This window comes from Silurus aristotelis (genome assembly GCF_946808225.1).
Source record: "Silurus aristotelis genome assembly, chromosome: 8".
NCBI lineage: Eukaryota > Metazoa > Chordata > Actinopteri > Siluriformes > Siluridae > Silurus > Silurus aristotelis.
In genome coordinates this window covers 27,450,084-27,462,101 of record NC_139581.1, presented here as the reverse complement: position 1 = coordinate 27,462,101, position 12,018 = coordinate 27,450,084, and the positions used below count along the sequence as shown (strand labels likewise).

General features: G+C 40.9%; 1 protein-coding gene across 1 annotated transcript; it reads left to right on the top strand.

Annotated features, from left to right (window-relative positions):
* Nucleotides 1-2,023: 2,023 nt before the first annotated feature.
* LOC310730023 (bifunctional polynucleotide phosphatase/kinase-like) lies at nt 2,024-11,065 on the top strand (the record flags this gene model as incomplete). The annotated part of the gene is made up of 12 exons (XM_083548765.1): nt 2,024-2,185; nt 3,712-3,819; nt 3,934-4,005; nt 5,794-5,842; nt 6,242-6,312; nt 6,471-6,563; nt 7,261-7,357; nt 7,464-7,525; nt 8,422-8,531; nt 8,613-8,700; nt 9,714-9,781; nt 10,719-11,065. The coding sequence occupies 12 exons, from the start codon at nt 2,024-2,026 to the stop codon at nt 10,837-10,839; spliced, it is 1,101 nt and encodes a 366-aa protein (XP_083404891.1). The 3' UTR covers nt 10,840-11,065.
* Between the last annotated feature and the right edge of the window lie 953 nt (nt 11,066-12,018).

Below are 12,018 nucleotides of genomic sequence, written 5' to 3'. Positions count from 1 at the left end.
GGCCGGATCGACTCTCGGCATTTTGCCGGGCTGTTTGGGGACGCTCGGGAGTCACGTGACAGGCTGGCTGGCTGTCTCAGCCCCCGATTGGGTGATTCACACAGTCACGAGGGGTTACAGACTTCAGTTTGCCAAAACACCCCCGCGGTTCAACGGAGTGGTATGGTCCCATACGGACGAGAGCTCCGCTCACATTCTGAAAGACGAAATCTCATCTCTTCTCGAGAAGAGAGCGATTCGAGTTGTATCTAAGCGATCAGGGTTTTTACTCTCACTATTTCCTGGTCCCGAAAAAAGACGGTTCGCTCCGTCCTATTCTGGATCTCAGAGTGTTGAACAAACATTTAAGGAAATACAATTTCAAAATACGACCTCTCGGGGTCGATCATGCTGCGGAAAGTGGTAACGACAGATCCCTCCTTAACGGGGTGGGGAGCCACACAGGAGGGCAGATCAGTGAACGGTGTATGGCCGAACTCACTTCATTCAGCCCATATAAATTATTTGGAGCTCCTCACTGTGTTAAAAGCTCTAAACCATTTTTTGCCTCGCCTGCAGGGACATCATGTGCTGGTGCGCTGCGACAATACGACAGCTGTGGCACATATCAACCATCAAGGCGGCATGCGCTCCTCCAAGCTTCATGCTCTAGCTCACAGGTTGCTGGTTTGGAGCGCACGGCATTTTCTGTCGTTACGGGCGACTCACGTCCCGGGCATTTTGAACAGGGGCGCAGACCTTCTGTTGAGAGGAAACCCACTCTACGGAGAATGGCGGCTCCACCCTCAGATAGTGAGGTTGCTATGGGAGAGGTTCGGCCAGGCTACCGTCGATCTCATCGCCTCACGCGAAAACGCCCACTGTCCTATGTTCTTCTCGCTTCGGGACGAGGACGAACCCCTCGGCGTAGACGCGCTGGCTCACCCGTGGCCCAGCGTGCTGCTCTACGTTTTCCCTCCTCTCTGCCTGATAACCCCGACCTTGGCCAGGGTCGCGGTGCAGGGTTTGTCTCTGATCCTCATAGCTCCCAGGTGGCCCAAGGCACCTTGGCTTGCGGAGATAATTCCTCTTTTATATGCAGAGCCTTGGCCCCTCCCCTTACGCACAGACCTCCTGGCCCAAGCGAACGGGGAAATCTATCATCCTCACCCAGACAGGGTGGCTCTCTGGGCCTGGCCCGTGAGAGGGCGAATTTAAACACTTTGGGGCTTTCCCCACGTGTTATCGCCACGATTCAGAACGCCAGGGCCTCTTCCACACGTTCTCTCTATGATTGCAAGTGGCGTGTGTTTGAGGAGTGGTGCGAGAAACACCAGCTCGTCTCATATCTGTGCTCAGTTTCTGACATTCTGGGTTTTTTGCAGGACCTTATCGATCGTGGCAGAACTTTTTCGACGATTAAGGTCTATTTAGCGGCTATCGCTGCGTGTCACGTCGGGTTCGGCGACACTACGGTGGGTCAGCACCCCCTTATCCGTAGATTCATGAAGGGCGCGCGCCGCTCTATCCCGATCACCAAAAGTGTAGTCCCAGATTGGGATCTATCCATGGTGCTGGGGGTGCTGGCCCGACAACCTTTTGAGCCCCTGGGGAAAATCTCCCTCAGGCTTCTGTCCTTCAAGACGGCTCTGCTTCTGGCTTTGGCTTCCGCCAAACGTGTCAGTGATTTGCATGCGCTCTCGGTTCATTCCTCGTGCACCAAATTCTCGTTCAATGGAGATAAGGTTTTGCTTAGGCCTAACCCGGCCTTCATGCCTAAATGCTTCCCAGCTTTCTCTGGTGAGGTGATTGAGCTCTCTGCCTTTCATCCTCCCCCTTTTTCCTCTGCGGAGGACCAGAGGCTGAATGCTTTGTGCCCTGTGCTTGCCCTACGGGTTTACATGGACAGGACAAACTCTTTTCGAAAGAGCGACCAGCTCTTCATCTCTTGGGCCCCGCCGAACACGGGGAATCCCATCTCTAAGCAACGTCTCTCTCTCGCTGGCTGGTAGAAGCCATCTCCTTAGCGTATGAATCTAGGGGCATGCAGCCCCCAGGTGGCCTTAGAGCGCACTCTACTAGAGGCGTGGCTACTTCTTGGGCTCTGTTCAGGGGAGTTCCCTTGCAGGACATTTGTGCCGCTGCGAGCTGGTCCTCTCCGCACACCTTTGTTAGGTACTACCGGCTCGATGTTACCCGAACCCCGGTAGCTCATGCAGTCTTAAGTGTGGGCTCTTCGTAGCCACATGCTACTAGGCCTGCACTCCTTTCAACCCCGTCTGCCCGGCCTAGTTATGTTAATTATTATGCTTTGGGACGTGCTGTGCACCACCCGTTTGGCCGTCCTCTGGCTTACAGGGCCTCGCTATGAGTGTATTGGGCAACCGGGGAGTTGTCTATATCTCCCATAGGTGGATCTCGAACACGAGATGATGAAAGAGAACAATAGGTTACTTTCGTAACCCCGGTTCTCTGAAACATCGAGTGGAGAGATCCACCAAGTTTGCCCCGCTTGCTGCACGAGAAGCGAATATGCTCACTGAGGAGAGGTAGCGCGTGCAGGTGCCTTATGCACTCGGGTAAGGGGCGTTGCCTTACCTGCCATTGGCACGCGCTCCTGTCTGTCAAGCCAGACTTGGTGCAATTGGATGCTTCTGCAGAGGTCAGGTACGGATGCCCTTCCCATAGGTGGATCTCTCCACTCGATGTTTCAGAGAACCGGGGTTACGAAAGTAACCTATTGTTTCATGTTTTGAGTCCACCAGACTGTTTATCTCAGAGTATCTTTCCAACAAGTGGTTAAAGGATCGTAAGACCAATTTGATTTTGGAATGAATCCGAACATGGTCAAGTTTGCTTACAGATCAAACCTTTCTATGGAAGATGCTGTAAACACGGGGCTGCATTACATCTTGGAGCATCCTGAAATACCATTAACATACACGCACACAAACACACACACATCCACATCCTCATTGTGGACTCCAGCTAAGCCCTTAACAATTGAGGAGAACATTTGGAATGATTGTGTTAAGATCCCCAAATAAAAAACAAAAAAAAAATCGAAAGAAAACCCACAGTCATCGGTCTTATACAGGACTGTGACGAGTCAGCATTCAGGCAGGAAGTTGACCGACTTTCTTTGGTCTAGACACAAAGTGTATTTTTTAACAATTATTAAACTTGAAAACATGAACAACAATGTCAGGGGTATATATTTTTGAAAAAAATCGCAGTGTCACTGTGGCTACTCACTCTGCACCTGGTTTTGTTTGGGCATAAATGAAAATCAATAGCGCTAGCCGCTAACTAGGAAGTGGTTACCACTTTAGCATGAATGCAGAATTAGCATTTATGGCTCACCCTAACTGCTAATTAAACGAATACGCAGAGAAGGAGAAAGTACACTACTGAAAAAGTGGAAGTGATCAGTTGTGATTGTGAAATGACCGCGTTGATGTTAAATTTATAATAAAGCATCACTTTCTTTCTCATTTAGATAGCAGGGTTCGATATTGACGGCTGCATTATTACTACAAAGTCAGGGAAAGTCTTTCCCACCAGCCCAGATGACTGGAAGTAAGTCTGTTTTGTTATGAAAAATTATATGGAAACACTTCTGTTGTTGTCATTTTTCTTTTAAATCTCTGCAGTTTGATGGATTGTTTTTTTTTTTTTGATTCATAAATAAAATGTGCAACAAATGTTTGCTATCTCTGTCTCACTTTGCAGGTGGTGTTTTTTACCAATCAAATGGGTATTGCTCGAGGCAAGCTCAGACCGGAAGTGTTCAAGTCTAAAGTAGAGGACATTCTTCAGACATTGGAATTGCCTGTGCAGGTTAGTGAAGAACTTATAAAATAGTTGAATTTGATAGCCATTTAACCACATCTGGGCAAATACAGAACTGTCATGTGCATGGCGTGTATGTTATACACGTGTGATGTATTTCAGGTTTTTGTGGCAGCAGGTCCCGGTATATACAGAAAGCCAGTCACAGGAATGTGGGAACACTTGTGTGAGAAGGTGAGACAGTTTGTATATTCTGGTCTTAGTCAGGAAATAATCTGATGGATGAACGGATTTGCCTTGAAGTGTATGAGTTTATGGCTTAAATTGTTTGCAGTTGTTAATGTTTAACAGTCTATATAGTGAAAAGGGGCGTAAGTAATCGTGACAAACTATATATCATTGTAAAGCCTCAAGCATCGATTTTAGATCACTGTTTTTCAATGGAACGCTTATATAACCATACAACTCCTTGGCTAATTGTAGCTATAAAATACAGACAACATCTATAGTCTTACAATATACGTCTTTTAAATGAGCCTTTTAAGCTGCACTGGAGATTCTCCTTACTGAGCTCAGTTCAGTACCTTTTCAGTGAAATCACAGAAAGCCTTTGACATTGCCTCAATTAAAGGTAACCAAGCCAACAAGTGCTAATTTAACTACAATCCAATTAGAGGTTGTAATTGTTTTGTTGCTACACACTTTATGATAAACAACATACTATAAATTATATTTATGCAAGCTAAAAGAAATATTGTTGCTTTATGCATAAAAGCATAGCAGGCAACAGCATAAGTGATATACATTTATTAGCCTCTTTCATTAAATGCAGAAGACTTTACTATCCTCATAACTAGATTAGCTGCATACACACCTATCTTTTTCCCCAAACACTTTTTTCTCTTTTTTGGGGGGGCTTTTGAGGGTTTAGACCTCTTTTGCCATCCATAATTTTAATTTGGATACAGTTCTCCTTACTGACATGACATCACTCCAGGTCTTGTCAGTTCTCCCACTGGAAACCCTGAAAGCTGAGGTGACGTCACCATCCCCTGCCTCTTCTTTCTGAATGTATGAGTGAGGGAACTTTTCCGGGCGGTGGGTGCACACTTTGAGTCTCGACCAGGGAAATACTTCAGTAAAGTACAGATACATGAAAACACTAAATTCATTAAATTCGTTTCTGTCCACCACTGATGACAAGGCATTCGGCACATCCGAACTGGATTGGGATCCTGTGGTTCTCTACAAAAATAAAAACTGTTGTTTTCTCTTACACAGTGTTGATTTTCACAATCTCTGAAGATGAATACCAATTAACTCTTCAATGCGCACCAGGCTTTGGAACGAGAGGTTTATCCATTTGCAACTCTCTGTAATCTCTCTATAGAGGTGCGAACCCATTCTTACCTAGAGTGCAACAAGACAACGTCCTGCTTTTTTTTTTTTTTCCTTAAACACCTGAGGACCAGTTATGGAACCCATGCATTTGACTGCCCATGTCCAAGCCTATGTATTCATGTTCCTCCCATAAATCTAAATGCAGATGCCACCCCAGTCACCTAAATGCAGACGACCAGTTCCTTTCCACTGAACCCTCGCGCATACTCAACATGGATCTTTTGCAATGTTGATCCAAAAGCCTTCTAGGGATTTAATACCTGCATCAGAACAGGAGAACTTTGAAAAAGCTTCATTTTATCATGCAGTAGATCTCTCAGAAAGCACTGAAGCGTTTTGCCGTAATTCTCACCAGTACAGTATGTGATGATCAGCACGACTGCTCATATTACACTATCATTGTCAGTTATAATAATTATTAGTAATAAATTGCAAATCGAGATTTTTCGATTATTAAAACATTACGCTTCACCAAATACAGCACAAATATGCCAACAAAAGTTTTTAAAAAGGAAAAAGACTTTTCATGACATTTGTTTGAATGTTACTTTGAATAAGGCCTATTGTGTGAAATGATTGATTTTCGCCAACAAAAATTATAATCTTTACTTTGCTTATCAGGCAAACGATGGAATAGCTGTGGACAAATCACAGTGCGTCTATGTTGGAGGTGAGTGGTGATATCGGATCTTAAGGAATAGACTTTCATGCTTTTTAATCCTTGTACAAAAAAAGTTTATTTTTTGTCTTACTTAAAAAAAAATATATATATATATATATATGAAAGTGTACCCCAAAAACTGTTGACAGTAAGATGATATTATGAGGGATAGAAGTGGTGGGCTATGCTTCAAGACCTTGCATGTGTATAGACGACATGCAGTATCATGTTTTTTTTGTTTTTGTTTTTTTTCATTAAAACACTTGCAAGCTAAACTTTATTCAATTATTTATCCGTCTTTATTTAGTTTTTACAAAGATTTAGGCAAACTTTCTCGAAGGGCTGCTAATTGGGCCATTCATTTACTGTTGAGTTGCAAATTATTCATGCCGTTCTTTCCGGAAACAGATGCAGCCGGACGTCCTGTAAACTGGGCTCCAGGGAAAAAGAAGAAGGACTTCTCTTGTAGTGACAGACTGGTGAGAATTTAAAACCTAAACAAATTAGGACCAATGACTTCTTTACAGTAGCACTGTAACAATTTTTGCTACTTGGTTTAAAAGATATACAATTATTTCCTGAGAACATGATGGATTACATTTTTGGTGATTTTTATTTTTTATTTTTTTTTGCCTAGTTTGCTCTAAACATCGGTCTCGAGTTTCACACTCCAGAGGAATTCTTCCTGGGATGGAAAGCCGCTCCCTTTAACATGCCGTCATTCGATCCGGTGAGCAGATGTCCTCCCTCTCCATTTATTTTCCTCGTTCTTTCTAAATTTTTAGTTCAGTTGGATCTTAGTGAAAGAAACTGTGAATCTACCCATAATATTTATTAGTACTACTTATGAGTAGGCAATGATAATAATGTGCAGGGAGACGTTTTGCAATGAAAAATTAGTACCTGACTTTCCCAGTGCCCTGGTGGCTCCAAGACGACACTTTCCATAGGATTCGAGGGTAATAAATAGGGACTAAATGTGAAATTGGATTAGTTGTTGCATCTGCAGAGCAACATTAAATCCATTGTTTATGGATGGTATTGAAATAAACTGGCATGGTTGCACTGGTTTGAGAAGACAAAAATCAAATGAACAAATTTATGTGAGTTTGTTAAAAGGCATGCTGAAGATTCCACAGCTCTATGGACTTCTTCTCTGAGTCGATTCGGACTGATAGTCGATGCTACTTTAAGCTATTTCATTGCAGATTTTTCATACCATTTTCAAACCACCTGTAACATAAGGGTCAATAATGTATATAGTGATTAGGGCACCAGGTCACCTACTTTAAACAGTGTGATTGAACATAATAGGAATAATGGAGGGGGGCTAAAAACTGTTCAAATACTCTCAAAAAGAGGAATTTAGGGAATGATCGACACTATGCATTAATGTACTTATTCATTGTATAATTTATGGTCTTCAGAGAGGATTAGACCCAAAGGCATGCCTGTATGACCCGCCTAATGCTGCGCTCACTTCTACTAGCCAGGAGATCATTGTTGCTGTTGGATTTCCTGGATGTAAGTGTGTTTTCTTTTTTCTTTTTTCTTTAATGAGTGTTCTGTTTCCCTTATTGAGTAACCCTGCCAAATCTTTCCTTTCATTTCCTTGTTTTCACTTTTGCAGCTGGCAAATCGACTTTCTTCCAAACCCACATTATTTCCAAGGGATATGTGTACGTGAACAGGGTGAGTAGACAACAGTTAATGTAACCTAAACACACTTAATGTGTATGGGCAAAATAAAAATAAAAATCTATATATTTATGCCAGGAGAACGGTACTGGTCTGAATGCATTGTGCCAATTGTAAAGTTTGGTGGAGTGGGGAATTTTGATGTGGGCTTGTTTTTTTAAGTTGAGCTCTGCCCCTTAGTTCCAGTGAAAATTTCATGCTCCCAGCTTTGTGGGGCACCAGTGCACAAAGCAACATCCATAAAGACATGGATGAGCGAGTTTGGTGTGGAAGAACTTGACTGGCCTGCACAGAGTCCTGACCTCAACCCAATAGAACACCTTTGGAATGAATTAGAGCGGAGACTGATTAATCCAGGTCTTCTCGTCCAATATCAGTGTCTGACCTCACAAATGCACCTCTGGAAGAATGGTAAAGAAGTTCCCATGAACACACTCCTAATCCCTGTAACAGTTGAAGCTGTTACAGCTGCAAAAGGCCAACATCATATTAAACACTATTGATTAAGTTCGGGTGCTACTCAAGTTCATTTGCATGTGAAGACAGGCAAGATAATACTTTTGGCAGTGTATGTGTGTGTGTGCATTGGCATAAGTATTATCTTGCCTGTCATGCAAATGAACTTGAGTAACACCCGAACTATAGCAGACCATCTTCCTCTCCAAAGCATGTGAACCAGATCTTCAAGGAGCTCACTTTGTGCACAGGGGCATCACCGTGCTGGAACAGGTTTGGGTTTCAAGTGAATGCAAAATTTCATTATAGCGCATTTAAAAGACGTCCTGTACAATCAAGTGCCTCCAGATTTGTTTCGAAAAAACCCCACAAAGAGCAGGAAAGATAGATATAGATATAATAGGAATGTCTAAAGGTTGTTTGGTTATTCCTAGGACATACTGGGGTCATGGCAGAACTGCGTCTCCGCATGTGAACGTGCCCTGAAAGAAGCCCGAAGTGTAGCAGTGGACAACACTAATCCAGACCCCGAGTCTCGAAAGAGGTTATTCAAAACACATCACTGTGGCCTTATTCTTCTTTGTTGCAAAACAGGACATAACCAGCTTTGCCCTTTCCTTTACAGATATGTGGAGATCAGTAAGAGTGCAGGAGTTTCCTGCCGATGCTTTAACTTTACTACTTCGTTGGAACAAGCTAAGCACAATAACAGGGTGGGCGTATCCATCATGCGGTATTGCTGCATGTTCCACATCACACGATTTACTAAGTCTAATACTCTGCATGTACAGACATGTCAATTATAAGGAAATAACAGAAGTTATATAACGTTACATTATTTTATATTGTGCAAACTTTCACTGTAAAGCTAAAACCAAAAATTCTCAAAAGATATTTTTTTGGGTTCGACATTTTATGATTGAAAAAATTTCCAAGGTTTTTGTGAAATATTCTATGTCTGTATCCATTACTAAGTGGTGGCAGGATTTATATGGAGTTATTACCAACAGATGAACTATTCGATTTTGGAAATATACAGGTTGAAGGTCAAATGTCAAAAAATACCAGACTTTTGCGCCAAAAGTGTAGAAGGTTTCATCTTTTCAAAAAGAGCAATATATATATCGAACTAAAAAAAAACAATGAAGTTGCCGGCAAAAATGCCTTCAAGCCTTTATTAATAGTTTGTTTCCATTTCGCTAGTCATTGTATGTGTCATTCATGAGGTGGGCTTAATAGCCTGTTAGTCTCATCGGCTATTAAGATTCGGTTCGACACCTCCCAGGAGTAGAGCGATTTCAGAGAGAGTTCTGGGTTTAATACATGATTTCAGTATCCAGGTAATGAGTCTAAACATAGGAGGATACCCGACCCCCAAAGTATAACTAATTAGATGAAGAATTAAGCAAGTCATTTCCAATATGAAAGTGCAAACACTAAAGCCATACAGAGTAATACATCTGGAATGCTTTAGAACTTTTGATTTACATTTCTTGAATTGTGATTAAGGGCTTTTTTTTTTGGTTTTCATACAAAAACTAAATGCTGTGATTAAAGATCAGATTTGTTCCACTGGAGTTACATGAGGAGATCTACTATCAGAAATCATGACTATTACGATTAAGTAACACAGATTCAACTTTCCTTTTTTTTTTTTTTTTTTTTTTTTTTTTTTTTTTTTTTTTTTTTTTTTTTTTTTTTTTTTAATGCTGGTTTACGTTCTCAGTTTCGAGAGATGGTTCCTTCATCCACCAAGCACGTTCATGTCAATGACATGGTCTTCCACAGCTACAAGTGAGTGATTCTCTGAATCCTTATCCATATTCTGAATAAAGATGGTCTCATGGACCCTGATTTACCTGAAAGATTAATACGGAAGCAATTTAAAGCGATACAGTTCATTTCCAAATGTACAAGTTGCAATCACGCGTACAGACGCTTCCCACCTTACGGACGAGTTACGTTCCGAACGACCGTCCGTAAGTTGTTACTCGTTTGTTATTGACTACGCATATCTCCTAATGATGTAAGAGCTATAAAATACTATCAAATCAACAATTCATTCATTCATTTATTTTCTCCCGCTTACCTGTAATTCGGGTCGCGGGGGCAGCAGCCTAAGCAGGCCCCCGCCTTCGACTGCTGCCCAATCCTCACAGCACCGTCCCTTACGGTCCCTCCTGCAGGTGGTAAACCCACGGGAAGCAAATCAACAATAAAATATACTAAAACAAATAATCAAAATACTGTATACAATATTTTGTATTAAGTAATACATTTCACTTCGAGGACAGGTTTTTTCGTTTCCGTGAAATGAATGTCTGTAAAGTGGGCCGCGCATTACATTCAAATTTGAAAAAAACTTACATTTATATAATCAATTTTCCTATTTTAAATCGATTTATCGCCAGTGAAATGTAATGAATACTTGAGCCACTGTGTATTTGGTAAACACCATCATTTCAGACATTTGTGGGGTTTTCTTTGGGAATCTGTTGTGAAGCAATAGTATATATAATATATTATGCATTTAGAATGTATCTTTCAATAAAATATAAAAAAAAAAAAAAGCTTATTTAAAAGGAGTTGCTGATTTTACAGGTCACTAAGCTGCTTGTTTATTTGAATGGGATGCTTGTTTGCATGTTTATATATCTGTCCTGCTCGATTTGATATCGGAGTGCATTGTGAACCTCTTACCTAAATGAACTGCATGATTGTTTGTCTGCAGGAAGAAATTTGTGGCACCGACTCTATCAGAGGGCTTCTCCGAAATCCTGCAGATCCACTTTGTTCCCAGTTTTACCGACAGTCGGTCCGAGGCACTTTTCATGCAGTTCTCAGAAGGATGAAAGCTGAATTTCACAGATGGACATGAACATAAAAAAAAAAAAAAAAAAAAAGTGCAAAGATTTTACTAGCCTTAGTCTTTACTGATCTGTAATACAAATGATAAGCGCTCAAGTTTTTCACCGATGTGCATCCGTCTCTACTGATGTGTGTCTGTCTCTACCAACTCAATTAAACCTGTGTATATCTTTTCCTTTTTGATCAATACACATAAAGGTATTTTTGCTGCTCTGTTGTCAAATTTTGTTCTTGCAAGAAAAGAGACAGTTCCTATTGATTTAAAGTCAAAGTGGAAAAAGAGAATTACAGAAAGTGTTTCCTCTCCTGTCTCTAAGAAAATGTAGTGGAAATTATAGTAACTTTACTTTATATTTAATACTTTTAAGATGAACCAGGACAAAATAGTTAATAGAACAATTCCTAATCCTAGTTTAACTTACATTAAATTAATAATTTGAACGTAAGAACATACATGCAAAACCTCCTCTGCCCTCCTCCCCCTCCCCCTCCTCACCACCACCATGACAAAAAAAGGAACAGAAAACAAGAGAATGCTGACATTTGTCCTTTTTTATTTTTAGGAAACAGTTTGTAATAATTAAAATCAGCGTTTTTTTTTTTTTTTTTTATGAAAGCACCATTACATTATAACAACATATTTATCTAATTTTAAAGATTTAGCTAAATAAATTGTTAAATTGTTTGCAAATGACCCGTTTCTTTGGCCTTTGGTCACCTCTAAAGAAAACACAAGATATTAATGCATGAAACATGTTATTTTTCTTTTTTACACGATTGTGTTTAACTATTTAAGATTATTTCTTTAGATTGTTTTTTGCATTTTCAGCGTCATAAATATATGATCGAGCAGAAAAGAGGAAAACGAGCAAACCCTAAATAAGCACTGCGTAGTAATTGAATGTTTGCAAAAACTTTCGGTGACATTATTAAGTTGTTCTTTGTTTCAATGCCCTTGGGGCGACCACAATTTGTTCTCAATGCGTAGTTTCTAATCACTCGCACGTCCATTTCATCTTCCTGCTTTAAATATTATCATCAGAATACTTGTTTATAATAGTAAAAAAATACACATCCCAAATACGGTATGCTGCTGTATTTGTATTATATATGAAATAATATAATCAGTGACTGTTTTCCAGAGTTGATTGTTTCTGGCGCCG